Raw genomic sequence first — 22,845 nt, 5'->3', positions numbered from 1 at the left:
CACAAGTTTTCCCACTTACATGAGGCTATACCCCAAACAGCCAATGGCCCATTATCAGGGAGTTAAGAAAGAATTTTCAGTTCAGACTTTATGGCTCAAAAGCAATGAACATCTGCAAACCCACCCAGGTACTCTGCTCCAGCTGCTGCCTCTGAGAGGACTGGTCACGTGGGCATTACATCAACTTACACCTAAACCACAAACCAAGAAACTAAGACCCTATACAATCAAATATTAATGTAGCAGAATAAGGCTAATACAAAGGAAACCATTACCTATTTGACCACTCCAAAAAAAAAAAAAAAAAAAATCAACCCAACTATACTGACAAAAGAGGAAATAAAGCAGAGTGACACTGCCCAAAGGTCTGACAAATAACCAGGGTGGGTGTGGGGTTGGGTAGGAGTGGGGTGGAGTTGCATCAGAGGAACCAAGTGACCATGAGTTAAGGAGACTTCATCTCCTAGAAGTCCAATGTACTCTGTTGGAATAACTTCAATTTATACTCATTTCTAGCACTACCTTATACTTTTGAATCTGGACCTGTGTACTCTCTGCAGGTCAATTAGAATATTCCTGGAAGAGTGAAAAAGATGTCCATCTTCAATGAAATCTGTACAGTACACTTGTCTTCAAGTTATCAGGGAAATACAGTCTTCCTCCACATTCTAGCTTTAACTTAGAAAACCTCAGCTGAACTCTAAAGCTCAAATACCTGCCCTCTTCTCAAACTGCTGCCTAAGTAACCTAACCGCTGCGACAACTGCCTAAACCATCTCAGTGCCAGTCCACCAGTAAGACTATGACTATGAACTTTGTAAACCTTCTTTCCGACTAAGGCTTATGAAGAATTGAAGGCCAGTTTGGGACCACAATTATGGAGAACCTCTTCCTCAAAGGAGAAAGAAACTGGAAAGACTGTAGTCCAGAATTACTCTCAAACTCACATCAGATATAAATGAAACCTTAGAGAGACCATCTAGTGCGACAGTTCTGAAACCTGGGGCATATTAAAATAGCAAATGAGCTTTAAAGACGTGATGCTCCTACAAAGAATAATTTGAAAAAAAATTGTGATGCCCAGACCCTATTTCCAGGGATTGCCTAAAATTGCTGCAGGCATTATTTTCCTTTTTCAAAATAAGCTCCAAAGGTGACATTGACACAGTCAGAGTTAAGAACCACTGAGGTGCACACTGGTCCCCAAATGTGATGAATCAAAGTTCTATCTTGGGAATATCTGAAAACTAGACTGATCCCCAGGTCCCACCCCACACCACACTTGAAACCTCAATGATAATTAAGTACAGAGTTATTTTATATACAAAGGGGCCAGAAGAGTGAAGCTGCCCGCACAAGGAGTTAGAGCTGTCATTCTCCAATGGCTCCAGAGCCTAGTACAGAACAAGCACTCTGACAAATGAATGTATGTCTTGGGCATGCACATGCAGAGCCAAGTTTTACTCTCTCACATGGTTATTCAAAAGAAAGGCAGGTATCAAAACTGTAAAGGAGAGAAAATTCCAAGCAGAAGTCAGGAACTCACATCTGTTTTATTCTCTGCTAATATCCTCAAGAGCCTTATTAAGAAGGAAAGAAAGAAAACCATACTTTTGAATTACTAAGTCTGAGGGAAATGAATGTCTGAGCGGCAGGCTTTGAGCGTGGCTATGTGGAACCCTCTGGACAATGGAATGTGAGGGATTTTCAATGTGCTTGCTCCTGTACTCTGGCTCACCACCTGATGTCCTCTCTGGAAGGCTCCAGAACAAGAAACATGAAGCCAGCCTGGGCTCAATCTGAAGCCTGGAGGCAAAATCCAACTGACCCACAATCTAGAAAAATAAATGCTGTTGGATAAAGTCAGCTCAGAGTTAGGGTGGTTTGTAATTCACCATTATTGTAGGAATAGCTAATGAAATGGGGTTTTTTAATGGGGGTGGGGCTCTTCAGAAAAAAATAAAATATATAAACAAAGTATTTTAACAGTCCTGGAAAGAAGAAAATATTAAGGTGAGGTCTTCTGTTGAGTTTTGTAAGTTAAATCACCATGTTCTGAAGTTGGGGCAAACTGGGTAAATCTTACAGAAAACAGTGAGAGCTAAGTCAGGAATGTGATTTAAAGACACTCCCCTCACATATTGTTCAGATACCCTAACCATGAAGAGCTCAGCCTTTCCTGAAAAATAATGTGAGTTGCTACTTGTTGGTGAAAAACCATCCAAATTTTCAATGTATGTTAGCTGTACCCAGAGGAGACTAAGTTTCAAACCTCAAGAAGCAGGGTCCCTGTACACCAGTTCCTTAGCAATTCCTCCAATAACCACTAACAACATTAAAATGGGAGGAGGAAAACAACAGAATAGTCCAAATCTAACAAGGAAGAAAAAGTAATATTTTATCCCTTCTGTGAAGATATTGTGAAGATAATTAGAAGACACCAATGATCTAAGGACAGCTTTCCAAGAAAAAAGCACCACTACACTAAATGTATAACACAAAATTTTAAGAGGTATTCTGATTATATTCAATACTATGAAAATAAGCCTTGCCTCAAAAAAAGGAAAAGTAACATTTTAGAATAAAGGAAATATTGCAATGATTCCACGATCAACCTTCTATTCCCTTAAAATGTATTAATATAGTCCTTCTATTGTCATAAAGTCCAACTCAAAAGGAATTCCCTGGGAGTCCAGTGGTCAAAACTAGGTGCTTTCACTGCTGGGGGCCTGGGCTTGATCCCTGGTCAGGAACTAAGATCCTGCAAGCCACATGGTGCAGCGAAAAAGAAAATCCAGCTCAAAGGATGCCAACTTTAACAAACTACAGAACCTATTTCTAAGACCTTCAGTAAAACATCAGTATTATAGAAATATAGTGATGTATTTATTCGGTGTTGTATTAGACTAAATGTTGTAAATTTTGCCATAAGCTAAGTTTGCTAAGGACTTTTTTTAAATAGCCCTTTTCCAATCTCTATTATCACACACGCTGGACAGTTATCACTAAGTCAAAGATAACAGACAAGTTTGTTAAGTCAAATAGAAAAACAATATTTAAACAGAAAACAACGTCAGTTTCATCCATTTGCTTCTGTTACGTGGAAATCAAATTGAAAATGCTTAACTAGAAATCAGTGTTAGCTTCAATCACCATTGTTCTTCTGATGTGTGGAAAATGCAACAATACCACCATGTAACCTGCTCTATTTCATTTATTCATTCTTGAAACCATGTACCCACCCAATGACTATTTTCAGAGCTATCTCTTACATGTCAAACACTGCTCTAGACCAGGGATCCAGTGAGAATCAGGATGGACCCGTATGCCACTATACCAAGAACGAGGGATACGGAGTTTCTGCTCCCCAGAGTCTCATGACATGATCCATGTGCCTCTCCCAGGTAGGGCCAACACAGAAGAAGTAAGACACATTGGTTAAAACAGTAAAGCCTAGATTTGCTTCTTCCTAATCTCTTCCCAACCAGCCCAGCTAAGTTCTAGCACAGAATAGAATCAAGTCAAACATGACTCCACATAGAAAACTATGAAAATGAGGCTATACACTATCAGCCTTACTAACTGAATTAACAATCCTTAGTTTCTAAGATTCTCACACAGATCAGTATCATGCTCTTAAAAATAAATGAATCATTCTTGGCACCTACAGAAAATGTGTCCTATATTCAGATATGAGGCACAGAATCTATAATTTGGTAGAAGCAGTTTGTGGTTAACACCTTAGGAGCAGTGGTTCTCAAACTTGGCTGTGTAATGGAAGTACCTGGAAAGCTTCTAAATAATCCCCTGCTCAAGCTGTACTCTACAAAGCAGCAAAGTCTGAAAACCACTGATACAGAAAACTTGAGAGAAAAAAATGACTGCTTTCCCACTAATCCTTGGATTGGAAGTACGCTGTCATTTCAACAACATGAGCAGTGAGCTGTCAGAGCACTTCTCTATGGAACCCACTTGATATCAAAGAAAAGGAGTTTGTAGGCTACCTGTCAAACTTAGGATCAAAGGCAGAAACCCGAATATGAGAAGAGGAAAAAATATCTCAAACTGAATTCCGGAAAACAAAGTACATTAAATCTTTATGCTCTATATTTTTATCCTGAAATCTGTTAGAAATTGATGTCAATGAGAGTTAAGTTCCCACTCCTAAATGTCTAAAGATTAAGAGGCGGAGGGAAAAGAACAACCCCCAGGCTGACTTGTGAAGGGTTTTTTTGTTTGTTTGTTTAATACATCTGAAAAGAATGCATATACAAAGAATTGAGACATGAGAAAGCATTGGTTCAACACTAATGAAATCTACAAGAATTAGGATTTAGGGAAGGTGGGGAAGATAACCTAACATTTTTAAAACTTGAAAACTGCAACCAAAATAAGCTGATAAAATCCCTATTAACACTTATGAAGAGTCTTCATAAGACTCTCCCTAGGATTTTTACTGAACTAGAGAGCCTCACCTGGCTGCTCTAGGGTTCCTCATGCAAAACAGAAATAAGGGGATTCCCCTGACTGGTCCCCATGTTGTTAAAGGTTCTCCCCACCCCCACCCCACCCCCAGCTTCTTAATGAAGCAGGTCTCCATCCTCACGACTTGAAAGAGGATGCGAATCATCCCATAGGCATCTGTCTTCTAGCACCACCCCTTGGATTTCCTCTATACACCAGGTCTTCAGCTGTGTTCTAGGAACACCATATCATACACTATTAAGCTGCATGTCTATGCTAAGCATATTAAGACAATGACTGACAGGGGGAAAAAAATGTTTTTTAATTATGTACTCAATCCATTTGGTGTATTTCAAAAGGTGCAATACTTTTCTTCATTTATCAGTGAAAGAAGTTAGAAATTAACTTCAAAAAAAAAAAAAAATCAGCAAATGGCAAACAAATTTCCTTGAGAGTCACAGTCACATATATAGTGCATCCTAGAAAAGAGGAGGGGCAAGACAGGTTCCACCCACTTTCATGAGTTTCATCAAATACTGGACCTACTCAAGGGTGGAGAGAAAAGGCAACTTTCAAAAAGGAGTATATTATTAAATGAGGCGTTTACTATACTCCTTCCTAAGAGCACCAGGTGGGGAACATGTTCTCTAAACTAGATCTAGGAAGTGGAATGTGGAATCAATCCGTCCTCCTCCCCTAAGGGCTGTCCAATGGTTAATGAATTTTTTTTAAAAAAAATGACTAAATATAAACAAATCCCACACACACTCCCCCGCCCAAACAAAAAAAAAGAAAGAAAAAAAAAAAAAAACACTAGATATCCCAGATTACTCGCCAGAGTGGAACCCGGGAACAGCTTCAACAGCCCAAATTAGTCTGTTACAAGAGTCATCACAAGCATGCCTTGCTTTTAAACAAACGAAAAATAATAATAATAATTTTTTTTGAAAAGACAAAACAAAAACTAGTACTGATCACTTTTCTGACAATACACAATTACTCAAAATTAACTAGTATTGAGAGGGGGAAGGGGGCCATACCTATGGGCCTTGTCTCACACAAGTGCATGTGGGTGGGTGCAGGGCATTTGTCATTATTGCAAAAACGAATTTTAATTTTTAATCTTTAGTTTGATTTAAACATTGCTTTTAGTATGATGCCGACACCAGCTGTGCAGAAGGGCTCTGGAGAGGCGTTCATAGCAGCACACACCTGCGGCTCTTCTTAGGTTCTGGAGGCTCCAGGGCAGCCAATATAGCTTCATCAAATACATTCTTTAGGCCTTTCTGAAAAGGGGTAGAAAGAAAAAAATTTGCAGTCTGATATTCAGTATAATAAAATTGAAGGTCAAATTTAAAACGCGCAAACCCCCAAGAGTTGGCAAAGAACGAGTCATTGAAAATCCCTGAATCTCAACACAATTATCTCACTTCACCAAGTTCTGTCCAGGCAGGGCACTGGAAGGATCCACCAGTTCAGGAGCAGAGGAGCAGATACTCATGAGTGAGACAGTGGTTCTTTGAGAAAGCTTTTTGCAGACCAATGTATGTCACAAGAAGCAAACAAGCACACGTGTCATCTGCTCATTCAATATGAGTTTTGTACAATGTGCTGCTGGAACATTTTCCATAAAAACAGCTAAGCAGCTCTGCATTCAAATGAAACAGCTGAACACGGAACAGGAGTGAGAGGTCGTGCACTGGGCAGTGGCATCCTTATTACATGGAAGGCGCAGGCAAGGATGGAGAGAGCCATTACAGTGGCTGCATCAAAGGTATTCACTCTGAACTCCCTTCTTCCCACCAATTAAGAGCCAGGGGGATTCAAGGAAGCAGAAATGTGGGTACCTTATATACATGTGAAACTAGAGCCAGTCAGTGCAACAGGAATAAAAAGCTTCATCAGGCATTTATACAAACAACTGTATATTTTTAATTTCAAAATTTGAAGGTAACCACAATTGTATGTTTCCCCTCACAACAATAAAATCAGAAGCAGGAAAATATAAAGGTGGCAGCTTTACATCTCAACATTAACAAACCTTCAGTCAACTGTTAAAATGGATGCTATTCTTAAAAGAGAGTGTAACAAATGATCTCATAAAGCAGTAGCAGGTACATCAATATCTTTCCCACCCAGACTGACAAACACTCCACTACAGCACAGACAGCCAAAGCAAGAGCAACACAAAGTTTCAGTGCACAAAGGAAAACCAGAAAAGGATCCTCCCTTCCCCGTTACACTCTACTAGCAGGTCACCCTTTTCCCAGAAATTTTCTCATGCAATTACAATTAACAATGGATCACAAGAGTAAAACGATGTTTGTGTTATTTTCTCCATCAAGAACTAAGATCTAGAAGTGTTAAAAACTCTTAATTTTCTCCAAGAGGACATTCTTAATGCCAAACCAAGTTTCCTTTTGCAATAGTAATCCAAACCAAAAAGCTCTGAGCATCAGGCAACTCAAGCAGCAGAAAGTTAAACAAGTCCAACTCGACTACTGATCACAAAAAATATTCTATAAGATATTGCATTCTTGATCAAAAACTAATACAGAGGTTGCTCTAAGGTGGTGAGTAAAAAGACGCAGAGGCTTTCAAACAGGATGGTTTTATTCCTTTGTTTTTAAACGATCTTTCTACAGTAGTGGGACAGGAAGCAGCAGCAAAGAGGGGAAGGAGAAAACAGTTTAGAATATACAGCACTTCCTTTTGGGTTGAGTTTCCGGAGGCTCGAGGGCAGCTAGGATAGCCTCATCAAACACATTCTTCAGACCTCTCTACAAGACAGAGGGGAGGAGAGAGAATAGCAGCCAGGTTAGAGGATTAGAAAGACTAGCAGATACAACAGCAGTCCGGATTAAATGGGTTGAATTCACAGAAGCAATGCATCTTTAGAAAAGTAACTGCCAGAAAGCTAGATCTTAAGTCCATTACCAAGAGAGTAAATAACTGAACAAACGTCTTACCTCAAAAAAGATTAACTGAGCAAGAAAACAACTTTTGTGACAATGCCATATGTTGATTTCTAGAACAATCACACTTTGAAATCTAACATTACAACATATTAATGAGTGCCAGAGGAATAAAATGGATATGTAAACGCAAGATACATGCATTAAATAATTAGGATTAGTACTTGTAGAACCCCCAAGTACTTCTAATGACAAGAATGGCACACACATTTTGGAACTAAACCTATAACAATTTCAGGCTTCTGTGAATTCATCCCCTGAATAACTGAAGGACACAAATAGCAGACTAACAAGCATGCTACATGTTTCTAGATTCAATGACATATCTAGATGGTATTAATCAAAATTTCAGATTAAACAAGTTTCCCAGAACAACAGGTTCAGGCATTTAGAAAAAGTGTTAATTGTTCAGCAGTACCAACTGGGAGAAGTTTAAAGAAAAAACTCTAGAAACAGCATACACTTCAGTTATTCAGTAATGTTATTAGAGCAAGTAACCACCACCCAATAGGAAAACAAAGAATGGGGTCCTAGAATGAGTTTTAGCAAGCAGATCAATGCTTTTAATGTCCGTGTGGGGTATCAGAGCATAAAGCATGGAGTGAAAACAAAGAATATTCTCAGCTCTGTAAGGATTAAGATGCAGAAACACACTTACACCTCAGCCAGAACTCCAGCGTGACAGTATGACTCAGTAGTACTGGTACCAGGTCTACAGACTCAACCTAAACTCAACCTAAATCTGAAGCCACAGATTTACCACCCAAAAAAGTTTCACATGTCCTTTAAGGTCAGTTGTATCCCAAGTAAACATGCCCCCCAAAGCCCCAGAGCACAGCTCTGGTAGCAAATGTGCGAGCCCCAAACACCCCCACCGCCCCCACTTTGCTCACCGCCCGCACACAGTATCTTAGAGGATTGGCACCCACAGTCCATTAGATACAAAATAAATGAGAAATAACAACAAGCGCTTGAAAAGAAACAAAGGTTTAAAAAGTTCTCTTCCTTCTGTGCCTTTCACAAACTAGAAATGCTAAAGAAGTCAAAGATTCCTCTGAAATTCTTTCTACACATCTACGAGCAAATTCTGGTTGTCATACATAAAAGAAAGAAGGGAAGCTATGAAGGAGAAATAAATTTTATAAGGGGGAAAAAAGAGGAGGAGAACAATTAGAAACTAGGGCATCTCTTAATAAGCAAATATGTTCCTGCTTATTGACAAAGATCAACTAATCCCCAACAAGACAAACCTAATCTTTGCTTTAATCACACTATCTGATTATATAAAGAGTTCAGTTTTAGAGGAACCAACAAATTCTGGAGTCCTAAAAACTTCCGGCTTCCAAACTATACCAGGGACCCCATTTTCTGTCTTCTCTTTTGATTTCCCCAAACTTCAAAATCTGATAAGAAAAACATATTTGCTAAGATTTTTTCAAATTTCTGTTCTCTGAAAAGGGACTTCCCTAAATAAACCTATTCATAATGTAGAACATCTTACATGGAAGCATCCAATTCTCTAAAATAAGCTTCACTAGTGACCTAAAATTGGGTCCACATGGCCTACTTGCCTCCATTTCCCCCAAAAGCAACCCATATTCAGAGAATGGGGATATGTAAGTTATCTGATTCAAATGTTCCACACACATCCTTCTTCAGTACACATACAACATTTTTCTGGGAATGCTAGCAAAACACAGAAGCATTAGGCATTTTTTAAAATCTCAGTCAGCTGTACAATTAGGTATTTTTTTAAAATCTCAGCTGTACATGTATGAAAATGTAAAATCATCTCAACTTTTAAATATCTGCAATATCAATACAACAGAACTGAACTGCCAAGAAAAACTGGGCTTGTAACAATAAAACTAGGACCCGAAGCTATCCTGTGAAATATCCAGCTTCAAACAAAACTTTTGTCTTTACATATCCAGCCCAGGGCTAAACTGGAGATTACTAAATTATGTCTACACCCTACATACTAAATATCTAGTACATGTGTAATATTTAACTATATATGCCATTTACTTTAGTATACATATAATCAAGAATCTGACAGTGTTTTTTTAACTTAATTAAAAAAAAAAAAGCTACCTGAAAAAGCAGTGTGAGAAATATAAGTGAATTTCACATAACTCTAAGAAATCTCTACCCTTCAGTCCTGCCTTATTTTAATTAGGCATGTCTGCTCACTGTTCAAACGTCAAAAGACAGAATGAAAAAGTTATGGGCTAATTATTTCCATAATCCTTCCTTCCACCCCCCAACAGAACAACTCTCAAATGGGGGAACAGGTTGGTGACACCATGAAGGTAGAGAAGATGAAACCACACAAGTCGGTTGTAACTCTCAAAGTACTTTTAACACTGCTTGCTGTCTTCAGAATCTGAAGTTTCCCGTCAAACTATAGAAAGAGTTCCAACTATATCGTTCAGAAAAAGTGAACAGTATAAGGATGGAATGCCTCCCAAAATCTAGGAATAGAGACACTATATAAAGGCAAACTTGAGAAATGTCCAAGGTAGCTTTCTCTGAAAGTCTCAATGATTACACAAGGTAACTTCCTCTGAAAGTCTGAATGATTACGACCTATTCCCGATTTCAGATGATTCACCCCAGAAGACTATAGCATCAACCGTCAGTACTGACAAAAGATGAGATTTACTTAGATGAAATTTTAAGTTGGGGCAGGGGGAAGAGGGGAATCATTCACATACTCTTATAAATTTGTGCTAATCTGGACCTTACAATTAAAAAAAAAAAAAAAAAATCCCTGACCACTACAAATGATACATAAAACATGGGTGCTCACCAACACAAGAGCTTTATTTAGAGACGAATAATTTTCTTCATAAAATGGAGACCTCTAACAAGACTTCTAACAGTCTTCCTGGGCAGCTTTCTTGAGCGCTGCAGACCACTGTCAGAAATAACCTATGTCCTAAATGCTATTCAAACTGCTCCACTGTTAATAGACATGGGGCGCCACACAGTCCTCACCTGTGTGAGTGCAGAGCACTCAACATACTTGACAGCCTTCAGGTCACGGGCCAGTTTTTCAGCAGTCTCTGGAGTGATAGGCTTCTGCTTATTCTTGGCAAGTTTCTCAATGGTAGAGGGGTCATCTCTGAGATCAATTTGGGTCCCAACAAGCAAGAAAGGAGTCTTTGGACAGTGGTGAGTTATCTCAGGCACCCACTAGAGAAAAGATATTTTAAAAAAAGAAAAAACACACCTGCATTAATCCACAAGCCTCCAAAGCTATTTATAAGTCAACAGAAGTTCTATGACAAGCTTTTTTTCAGGGAGAGAATATCTAACTAACTCACCTTTTCTTTCACATTTTCGAACGAGGATGGAGAGACCACTGAAAAGCAGACTAGAAATACATCTGTTTGTGGATAACTCAGCGGTCGTAATCTGTCATAATCCTCTTGCCCTAAGGGGAAGAAAATTAGACAAATCAACAAGTGAATCTTGGTGTCTAATAGCATTAAAATCACAAGCAGTCAACAAATTAAGCAAGCAGTTAACAGCACACTTACTAATGAGAAAGCAACGTATCTAATGAAATGCATGGCTTTGTAACAATATGTGAGCAATACTCTCAACTCAGTTAATTCTAGTTAAGAGGTACAAGCTATCTGTTATAAAATAAGTAAGTCACAGGAATGTAATGCTCAGCACAGGGAATACTGTCAGTCATAGTTTAGTAACTTTGCATGACGTGTATAAAAATATCAAATTACTATGTTGTACACCTAAAACTAATATAATATTGTGAGTCAACTATACATCAATAAAGAAAAAAAATGGGGAAACTGTTTTCACTGCTTCAGAACAGCAATGAATTTGTTACGTATTATTTGCCTTATTATCAATTTGCAGTTTTCAACAAACTGCCGCCAGAAATGATTAAAAATCAGATCTACTCAGATCTAAGAAACAATGACAGTGAAACTGTGTAAGTCCCCAACCTCCAAGCCATGAACCAGAACCTCCTGTCAGATCAGCGGCAGCATTAGATTAGAAATGAAGTGCACAATAAATGTAAGGCACTTGAATTATCCTGAAACCATCCCCCCTACCCCCAATCCATGGAAAAATCTTCCCTGGTGCCAAAAATGCTAGGGACCACTGACCTAAGCAAACAAAAACCTCAGTGAAACCCAGCTGACAAAATCCACTGCTCATGACTACCAAATCAGGTTGACATGTTTAGTTAATGGGTACGTCTAACACACCAGTACTTGAAAACTGAAAACACATAGAAAAAAAAGAATTCAACAAGAATTATTTTCATCCATTCAATGGATACTACATTAATATGGAGGAAACTCTGGTGAAAAGGAGAATATCTGTATGGTCTTAAAGATTATTTGTAAACCACAAGGGGAAAAACATAATTACACTGTGAAGAAATGACATCACCTTGACTGAGTGATCAGTCACTGGTGATTACCATCACCAATGAGTGGCAGATGAGTATCATATGCCTCTACATTTATATCCTGAGGAAGACAGCATTAAGGTAATATTCCAACCAAAATAGCATAATTTGTATCTAATCATGAGAAAAGAGACCAAACCCAAAATGAGGGGAGGAGGTGAGGATTCCTGGGTCTGCAGTATATTAAAATGTCATGAAACACCAAAAAAGGGGGTGGGGGCAGAAGAACTGATCCAGATTACAAGAAACTAAAGGAACAAAACAATTAAATGCAATACATGGTCCTGTACTAAAAGCAGGAAAAAACGACTTGGATCAATTGACAAAATTGGCATATAGATGTTAGCGTACAGTATCAATGCAAAATTCCCTGAAGTTGATTACCATTATACAAAACGATCTCTATCCTTAGGAAATTCATACTTATTCAAGGCTGTGTGTGTTAGTCGCTCAGTTGTGTCCAACTCTTTGAGACCCCATGGACTGTAGCCCACCAAGCTCTTCTGTCCATGGAGTTCTCCAGGCAAGAATACTGGAGAGGTAGTGATTCCTTTCTCCAGAGGATCTTCCCCACCCAGGGACTGATCCTGGGTCTCCTGCATAGCAGGCAGATTTTTTACCATCTGAGTCACAAGGAAAGCCCTAATTCAAGGCTAATGATGACTTACTCTCAAACAGTTTGGGGCGGGGGGGGGGGAGTATGTACAAATATGTTGAAAGAGGAAAAAGCAAATAAAACATTAACAACTGGTAAATTTTGTTAAAGGATATATGTAGTTTCCTGGCACTATTTTTGCAACTATTCTTTAAGCTTGAAATTATTTCCAGATAAAAAATGTCTTAAAATATCCAAACACATTTCCAAAACTGTGAAGGAAAGGGAAGAGTCACACAGGAAGGATTTAATAATCCAATTTCAAAACTGAACTACAACAATCCTATGTATTAAAAAGAACAGTCCACAAACAAAAAACAGAAGGGAATTCCCTGGTGGTCCAGTTTGGGTCTCCACACTTTCACTGTGGAAGGCAAGGGTACAAAACCCCAGGGGAGGGGAGACTAGAACCCCACCTATGGTGCAGCCATGAAACAAACAAAATAAGAATAGGAGAGTACTAATGACACTGAACTGGATGCTAAAAATGGCAAATCTTATGTTATATGCATTTTACCACAATAAAAAATAAGGGAAAAAAGGAAAGTTAAACATTTTGCTTTGTTGTTGTTTGGTTGTTCAGTCATGTCCTACCACCTGGGAAACCCTAAATATTTTCTATGGCAGTGAATTTTTTTTTGCCACCAATGAGAAAGAATATAAGAATTTAGGGTAGCTATCAAAACATGGTAATTAAAGATGTCAGGAAAGCCTGGTGTGCTGCAGTCCAGGGGTCGCAAAGTCGGACACAACTGAGCGACTGAACTAAACTGAAATAATACATAAGTAGGCAATAAAGGTATTGTCAGGAGAATACAGGAAGAAAATGAATAAGGTTTAAAGAAGTCAAAATAAAGATTACAAAACAACAGTTACAAAACAATAAAATCACTCTCAGTACCTCTAGCAATTACTAAGGGTTAGAATCAAAGGAAGTCAAAGGTATGCACTAAAGTGTGTAACTTAATACTTAAATACTATAGCAAGTTACTATGTAACTTAAACACTTAACTACAGTAATCTGCTAGGATCAGAATCAAAACAATCCAAAGGTTTGCACTAAGATGTGTAACTATAAGGTACAATTGTAGACATAGAAGAGATTAAAAACCAAAGAATGGCGGAGAGGGGAATCAGCCAAACTCTTTAAATAAAAACTAAATTTAGAAAATAAGAGGATGATACAGTTAACCAAACTGTATAAAAAGTACAGATGTTCACACACCTTTTCTTAGCCCTAGTCCCTATTCAAATGGGATATATTTCACGAAAATTAAGGCTGGCATAGACGAAAAGGCTACATTTTAAATTATCCAGCCCCTGCATCAAAAATAGACTAAGTACCACCGGGGGCATCTAAATAAATGCCCAATGTTTTACACCCAACCTTCAATTCAGATGAACTGGAGGCAGAAAACAAGTAAAAGTCATTTTTTTAACACAAGACCCAAAGCGGTATTGGTCCATCCATTTACTTGTAATAAACAAGCCCTCAAAGCTATACATCTTTCTTTTCCTTTGCTAGGGAGAAAAAAATTCGAAAGTAAAATTGTTCGATAAACAAAAAGTAGGCTACCTTACATCTACATTTGCTACAAGTGCTACATTTAAGGAAACAGAGTATGATTCCTTAGATGAGCAAGTCTCTTCAATACCGCATAATTTATCCAGCTAAAATCTATTTTCTGAGTTTGTCACAAGTAGCCACTATTCACTCAAGATAAAGGTAGCAGTATCATTTACCATCCTTTAAGGTATACAACATAATCAAAATTTCTCTATACTGTGTAAGACAGGTTTTTGACTACAAGTCTTCAATTATATTTAGCACACCAGCTCACCACTTAATTTTTAACACTTGACAAAAAGCAAGGGTACATCTCATAGGTTGCTGGTTTTGTTCCCTGCTCACAATCTCATATTCAAAATTTGAATTCAAGAGGAATTAAGTCAGCTGGAATGAGGACTCTGGTCCATATGAAAAATCTGAAATGTTCTCATGGTATGAAAAATAAGAATACGGCTAAAAAACAATTTTCAGAAAATTGCAGGAGGACATTACAAAGAAGACAAACATTTCATAGAATATACAACTACAAATTAAAACTTAAACATTTTTTCTACACACAATTTCTCAAAATTCAACAGCATTTAGTGATCCCTGCTCCATCTATGCTGTGGAGCGTGTGTGTGTGTGTGTGTGTGTGTCCATCTATGCTGTGGAGCGTGTGTGTGTGTGTGTCCATCTATGCTGTGGAGCGTGTGTGTGTGTGTGTCCATCTATGCTGTGGAGCGTGTGTGTGTGTGTGTGTGTCCATCTATGCTGTGGAGCGTGTATGTGTGTCCATCTATGCTGTGGAGCGTGTGTGTTGTGGAGCGTGTGTGTTGTGGAGCGTGTGTGTGTGTGTGTGTGTGTGTGTGTGTGTGTGTGTGTGTGTCTCTCTCTCTCTCTCTGAGCGCACAGTCACTCAATCATGTGTGTGTGTGTGTGTGTGTGTGTGTCTCTCTCTCTCTCTCTCTCTGAGCGCACAGTCACTCAATCATGTCCGATTCTCTGCAACCCTACAGACTGGACCCCACCAGGCTCATCTGTCCATGGAATTGTCCAGGCATGAATACTGGAGCAGGCTGCCATTTCCTCCTCTAGGGTATCTTCCCAACCCAGGAATCAAACCCACATCTCTTGCATTACATCTCTTTACCACTGTGCCACCTGGGAAGCCTGTTATGAAGGTTATTCCTAAATAATTTCGTAACTTTTACATCATGAGAAAAAAAAAATCCAAAAATAAACGGGGACACTGAAACCTAAGATTCCTACCAGCTTATATATAACATCTGTAAAAATCTATACCATTGCAAGTTAATGCAGAACTTACTGAAGACTCAAAGATTCCACAATAACACTAGAGACTAAAGTGGCTGTAAGTATCTCTGTGGACAGCACTGCCATTCCTGACAAAGTAACTGATCAATAACTACAGAAGACAGCCAGATACTAGAAAACACCTCAATGAAAGTTTTTTTTAAATTGGAATATAATTGCTTCATAACGTTGTGTCAGCTTCTGCTGTACAACAACATGAATAAAAAACAGCAACTAAACCAGGTCAAAGTGCATCACTATGGCTCCTTCTGAACATTACTCTTTTGCCAAGGAAGAGAATAATATTAGCTGTGCACCAAACACATTCCAGTCATTGTGTTGGGTTTTTTTTAATAGTAAAGTGAGTCATGTAGGGATGTGAGAGTTAAACCATAAAGAAGACTGAGTGCAGAAAAACAGATGTTTTTGAATTGCAGTGCCAGAAAAGACTCTATAAAGTCCCTTGGACTACAAGGAGATCAAACCAGTCAATCCTAAAGTTAATCAACCCTGAATATTCATTGGAAGTACTAATGTTGAAGCTGAAGCTCCAATACTTTGGCCACCTGATGTGAAGAGCCAATTCACTGGAAAAGACCCTGATGCTGGGAAAGACTGAAGGCAGGAGGAGAAAGGGGCAACAGAGGCTGAGATGGCTGAATCACCCAATTCAGGCATAAACTTGAGCAAATTCCAGGAGACAGTGAAGTTACAGGAAAGCCTGGCGAGCTGCAGTCCACAGGGTCACAGAGCCGTATAGGACTCAGTGATAAACAACAATGAACCATAAATACACAGCTCCTCAGTTTTTACATATGTATTCACTTCATTAAACTATCGCTGAATCTTCACAACACCTCTGAGGAAAATATTTTAAACATTTTACACATCAAGGTAATTAAGCTCCACATAGTTAAGTAACTTGCCAACTATCTAGCTAACTGGTCTATCTAGCATCAAAGTCCAACCTTTCTTTTGTTTATTGCTACGGTAATGCCTGAAATGACTGATTACTAGAATTCAAAAATAAAGAGGTCTTCTGAAAACTGGACCCAACAAGAGAATACATAAATAAATGAGAATGGGGGGAAACAAAGTTAATGTGAACATAAATGAACTGAACTGTCTTCCAAATAACACAGCCACACGGGGGCGAGGGGGGGACAAAATCCAAGGAACTTTGTATGCTATTAGACCAAAGGAAAAAGGTACTGCACACCAATCTTGAACTCTTATTACATATTTGCTTTTCACAGTGGTATGGTATAAAATACTTAAATTGTTTTAGAAGTGAAAATGAGAATAGTTTACTCGTCTTTTGGGGACTTAGACATGGAGATGAAAATATGGAATTGGTGAAGGCAAAGATGATAGCTTGAATTGGACTGAATTTGGAGGTATCAACAAAAACTCGCTGTCCAGATTAAACATGCTAATGTTATTTCCCTCCCTAGCTAAAAGAATGATATTCAAGACAAGTCACTGTGGTTCAGGACAAGTCACTGTGGTGCAGAACAAATTGCTACCGTGTTACAGCTGTTCTGCTGTCTTATCTATGTCCAGAGCTCTATAACAATAAGCACATCTAGGACTGAGATTCCCATTTTGCAACACTGCAGGAAAAATTGATTCAGGCAAAAATTGTCAGTGATTATTAAATCTACAGGGAGTGCTAAAGACAAGAGAATGTTTACACCATTTTAAAGTATCTCCTCAAAAAAAATAAATAAACAAAGTATCTCCTCACAAAGTGACTATTAATTATAAAAGGAAATATTCTAACTATAAAGTAGGAAAGCTGGACAACACCGTAATCAAGTGATCAAAATTACTTTTACCAAAAGGTAATACCCTGAGATGGACATACCTACCAACGTGGTATACTAACCAAATACTCTTATCTTGAATCTATTCATGAGGAAATGGACAAACTCAACCTGAGAAACATTCTATAAAATAAATGGCCAGTTGTCTTAAAAAAAAAAAAAAAGTGGCAATGGCATAAAAGGCTGAGACTCTATACTAAAAGATATTAACCAAAGAAAGTGACAACTACATGCAAAGTCTGACCCTAGGTCAGAACTTTTATAAGAAAAATTGCTAATAAGGAACAATATTAAGACAACTGACAAAATTAGAAAGCTGACTACAGGTCAAAGTTTAAAATGTTACACACACACAATGCTAAATTTCCTACATTTGGTAAGTGCACTTGCTCTTCAGAACTGCATATTGAAACATTAAGAAACAAAGGGCATGAGGTATGCAACCCACTCTACTAACGGCTTAGAAATAAAAGCAATATGCATACAGAGCTGGAGAATGTCAAAAGGTTCAGAACTGGTGAACCTGGTCAGGAGTTCTTTGTACTAGTAACTTATCTACAAACCTGAAGTTAAATCAGGATAAAAAGTGATAAAAGACAATGAGCATCCAAATACTAAAGTGTTTCTATAAGAAAGATAAAACTACAAACAGACTCCTATGTTAACAAAAGAAGTTAAACTGTGGTGTGATCTGCCACACAACAGACTACTGTGTAACCATGAAGACTATGACAAAGTACAACCCTGAGAGATATCATCATATTTTTCTGCAAAGAGAGATAGGCAGGTACAGAGAAGGGGCGGGGGGGGGAATAGAGTATCCTTTTCTTTTCCCTATGTATAAATACAATGAACGCACAGGAAGAGCTCTGCTTTGGACATGCACTAAGATGTGATCGTCTCCAGATATAGATGGTTTTTCATATTCTCCTTTTGCTTATCTATATTGTTTTTCCTGTAATAAAAACCTGTATCTCTATAATAAAGAATAACATTTTAAATTCTGACACAGAAAGGAATTGGTGGTAAAATTGGAATTATTCAATATGGAAAACAGACTATGATAAAATATGTTAAGTGAAAAAAGCTAAATATAGAATTATAAACACAACAGTAAAAAGCGTAACAAAAAAAAAGAAAGAACAAAACAACTGGAAGCTCATTAAACAAGAATGTGGTGTCGTGACCACCAAAGCAGACATAAAGCTCTGAGACAGAGGGAGAGCCCTACCTCTGGTCTTAAACAGAATTATTTTAAAATAAACAGCTGTAAGAGTTGTAGCCAAAGACAGGAATAGTATAAAAAGAATTCAAAATGACAATATTCAACACCTTGTAATAACTTAAAATGGAAAAGAATCTGAAAAAGGAAACATATAACTGAATCACTGTGTGGTACACCTGGCACTAACACAGCATTAAAAATTAATTATACTTCAATTCTAAAAAGTTTTTCTTTAAAAAAAAGAATAAATGAATTAAAGAATTCAAAACAAAATAACACAATAGATAGGTTAAGAGTAACCAAACAAATAAACGAAATCAGAGGCTATCTGAGCATGGATGAAAGCTTTAGCAGAAAGAACACTGAGTTAATGACATGACTCCAACCAGGATTCTGAGATTAAGGCCTCTGGAAAAGGATATAGAGTCTCCTCAAGTCTATCAAAGACAGAAAGACAGGAGACTCAATCTAGATGCCTAATATCCCAGGCCTCCAGCACTTGTCAAAAAAGATCTTAGGCTTACAGTGACCTTAACCAGTTGAGGTGAAAACTCTGCAACTTGCCTGGTACGATAAAATAATTTCCTTAGTAAATGTCTTTCAACCCCTATAAAGATTCAGAATCTAATATAGAAATGAAATAAATCAAACATTATTATTGCTAATTTTCAATTACACTTAAGAATAACCTATTCTTACTTAACACTCAGTGTCTATAATATTTAAAATAATCACCATGTTAAAGAACATGATAGATTAGTTTTCTGATTCCAATTTAAAATGTGTTACTGAGTAAGCGATCTTGAGTTTTCATTGAAAATGTTAAGAATTTTATGAAAGTTGTAAATAATACTGTTTAAGATAAATTAAAACAAATACAGAAAATCACAAGTTATCAGGTTTATTCAAGTTATATACGTAAACACTTGGGAATGTTTCCCTTCTGATGTCAAGCAAACTGAATCACTTAAAATAAAATCCGAGTATTTTACGCAATCTAAAGTGCTAGAAGAAATTTAACGGTTGTAAATGAGGCTGACTAGGATTAAAGTCTGGTCAACCCAAGTTAAATAAACCAATATTAATCAAAGGACCCTGGGCAACTGGGAGAATGATTTGTTAAAATAGATGTTTTAATAAAAAGTAATAAGTTGTGCAACTATTAATAAACATAAAGGCTTACTCACTTCCAAAATGTGACCATGCAAAGATATAAATATATAAATGGTCACAGCACCATTATCCATCATAGCTTAAAAACGGAACCCAAACCATCAACTTGTTGGTGGTGGATAAATGGATAAAACAAACTGTGCTATATTCATAAACTGAATACCAAAGAAACAAACTATTGATAAACATAACAGATGAATCTCAAAAAAATTTATGCTAAGTGAAAGAAGTACAACACAAAAGGCTACAGATAGTATGGTTCCAAAGATATATTAAATTCCAGAAAAGTGAAACCACACTGAGAGAAAGCAGATCTGCAGCTGCCTGGGGCCAGGTCAAGGGAAGGGACTGACTGTAGAGGGCAGAGGAAATGCCTTAGAATGATGTGTCTTGATCACTGTGGCAGTTACACAACTATACGGGCTTCCCAGGTGGCTCAGCAGTAAAGAATCTGCACGAGTCACAGGCGGGGCTAATCCTTGGGTCAGGAAACTCCTCTGGAGAAGGAAATGGCAACCCACTTCAGTATTCTTGCCTGGAAAAATCTCATGGGCAGAGGAACCTGACAGGCTACAGTCCATAGGGTTGCAAGAGAGTCAGGCAAGACTGAGCGAAAATAACACTTATAATGAGTGAATTCTATTGTGCTATACTTCAAAAAAGATTTTAAAAAATTCTGATTAAGACATAAAGGTTTATTAAAAAATAAGTCCTGAAATTTGAAAATAAAGTTTAAAATTAATTTTCCACCTCAAATAGCCATAAATTGTCTTTTCTCTGTATACAGATTGCCTCCGAAGGCACACAAAAAGACAAAAAAATCCTTCACCAACCAAGAGATGTAGGTCATTATCTTACTCTGTCCATCTTCCAAGTTTCCTCTAATATACCATTATTCTTACAATTTTTAATTCATAAAAAATTTCAAGGTCTAACAAACCATTAGAAAGCCTCTCAACTATTCACTACTGTCTCTCCATTTCACCCTCCCAATTAAATCTGGACAGTTCCTCAAAGCGGGCAGTATGATATACTCCATAAGAGAAATATATCATCTGGCAGACAGTGAGAGGATAACTCATAAAAAGCAAAGAGGTTAGAATTCCTACATACCAAAACAAATTTCTGAATGTTTGTTTTGCCTAACTGAACTGATAACAGAAATAATAGAAGTCAGAAACTAAGATGTGCAGTTACTGTTAAAATAAGGAAAAAACACTGAGAAGTTGTAAATAAAGCAGAAATTTGTTCCTTAAATTTGAAAAGCTGACTGCAAATATCAATACTGTGAGCTAGACACTGGCTTGCCCTAAAAAATTTTTCAAATGTAATATCAAATAACAAGCTATGATAGTATAGAAGCTACCTGTATATATAATATACAGACACATATACTAAAGACTAAATAAGTCTTCAAATATGAGCGTGATAGTAGAGCCTGTCTAATGTACCCTGCTCTCATCCCACTTGGTCTCCTCCCACGCCATGCAGTCAGGGTGCTCCAAACACCTCTTTGCCATTCCAGGTCTGGGACTGCTGCTCGGTCAAGCATCGACCATCATAATATTCAATCCTGCTATTAACAAAAGGAAATGGTTTGCTAATACTCTAGTTTCCCAAAATGTCCCAAAAAAGACAACCAGCAAGTATTACAGTTACAGACAAAAACATTATAAAAGACATCAAGTTTTCACCTGCAGTATCAAAAAGTCCAAGAGTATATGGCTCTCCACCAATCATAACTGTGACAGCATAGTTGTCAAAAACCTAAAACAGAAAAATATGACATTGTTAGTGTGCAAGGGGATGCTCAAAACAGGACAGGACAACTCTTAAACTAAAAACAAAGTTTCCTTCCCAAGACTCAATCCTCTCTCAGTCCATGTTTCTTCTATGACCAACCATGCCACCTAAGCCCTTTCATGACCTAACAGTTCTTCAAAAAAAAAAAACGTGACAGAAGCTGCATTCTGGTGTGTCTGCTCTACCCCAGTCGCCCAGATAAAACGCCACAGAAGGGTTAGTGGGATCACAGGAGTGGAGTCCCCTGGCTATACAAAATGATACAATTCAAATTTGAAACTTTCCATACAGTAATTTCAAGTTGACCTAAATTTGCAATCTCATTTCTAAGAAATTATTCTTCACAGACCATTTCCTTTTAATATAGAATTAAAATCTCCTAGATCCATGATAATCTTTTTCCTTTCAGGGTTCAAGACAAGAACAGCCTTGCTGCAAACATGTCCCATTAGAGAAAAACATACGTTCCCTCAAGTTACTCAAGTAAAGTGTCCAAAAAAGGCTGGCAGATCTTCTGTTGGGACTTTATGAATAAAACTCGTGTTACTGGGTACAAACCACATGACCTGAGATACCTTCTTTGAACTGAGTATACTTAAGGATAATATATAGGGGGGTGTGTGTGTACACTTAAGGATACTAAATAGGGTATACTACTTGTAAATAAACTGCAAAACCCATAACAAACAAACTCAGTATATACTAATATATATCATATATATATATATATATATATATATAGCTTGTACTAAGTAATTTGTAAAAATGGGAGGTAACTAAATGAAATGAAAATGAATGAAATCAAAGTTCCAACAAATGAAAAATGAAAAAATGAATGAAATGAAAAAAGACCCAACACTAATTCACGGACTCCTCTGAATTATTAATAATTTACAATTGAAAAGCAAGGCTTTCCAGCCAAGCGAGGGATGGTATATTTTAATATCAGCTCTGCTTAACCCTAACTCTCTGATTCATGTTTTAGTGGACTGGATTGTTGGGAGCTTGTTTAAATGTTAAAAAAAAAAATAAAAAGAGTAGGCTAGAAGAAAGGGCTTGGGAGAGGTGGCAGTTAAAAAGAAACTCAGTTTTTGACAACAAGAACAAGGAAGTAAAAAGAATATAGTTAAGCTCCTATTTAAGTTATTTTTCTTAAGTCATACCTAACCGTTTTCCAGAGATCCACACACAAACACATACATAAAACACCCACAAGCTCTCCTTAAACACCTAGACTCAAAAATCACGTTTGTATGAAAATAACTTTAAATGGAAACTGAAACACATTCTGATAGCCTTCACTCAAGATCCACATAACTGATCTATATCTAAAGATCCCCTAAAAGCCCCTTTCAACCTCAGAACTTCTTTCACTTCCAAATACCTCCAAATGGGCCAACTCAAAAAT

At 37.5% G+C, this 22,845-nt stretch overlaps 1 protein-coding gene across 2 annotated transcripts in view; it reads right to left on the bottom strand.

Moving 5' to 3' along the window:
• Positions 1 to 4,213: 4,213 nt before the first annotated feature.
• Positions 4,214 to 22,845, bottom strand: part of CDC42 (cell division cycle 42) — a 49,116-nt gene continuing 30,484 nt past the window's right edge. For both annotated transcript variants that reach the window (XM_065930013.1, XM_065930015.1), the window contains exons 3-6: positions 21,329 to 21,401; positions 10,769 to 10,878; positions 10,440 to 10,637; positions 4,214 to 5,750 (exon numbers count right to left, since the gene is read on the bottom strand). In XM_065930013.1, coding sequence (XP_065786085.1) covers positions 5,661 to 5,750; positions 10,440 to 10,637; positions 10,769 to 10,878; positions 21,329 to 21,401 — 471 coding nt within the window. In that variant the 3' untranslated portion in view covers positions 4,214 to 5,660. The remainder of the gene's footprint in view (positions 5,751 to 10,439; positions 10,638 to 10,768; positions 10,879 to 21,328; positions 21,402 to 22,845) is intronic.

The sequence above is a fragment of the Muntiacus reevesi genome, chromosome 3 (genome assembly GCF_963930625.1).
Source record: "Muntiacus reevesi chromosome 3, mMunRee1.1, whole genome shotgun sequence".
Taxonomy (NCBI): Eukaryota; Metazoa; Chordata; class Mammalia; order Artiodactyla; family Cervidae; genus Muntiacus; species Muntiacus reevesi.
This window is presented reverse-complemented; position numbering and strand designations above follow the sequence as displayed.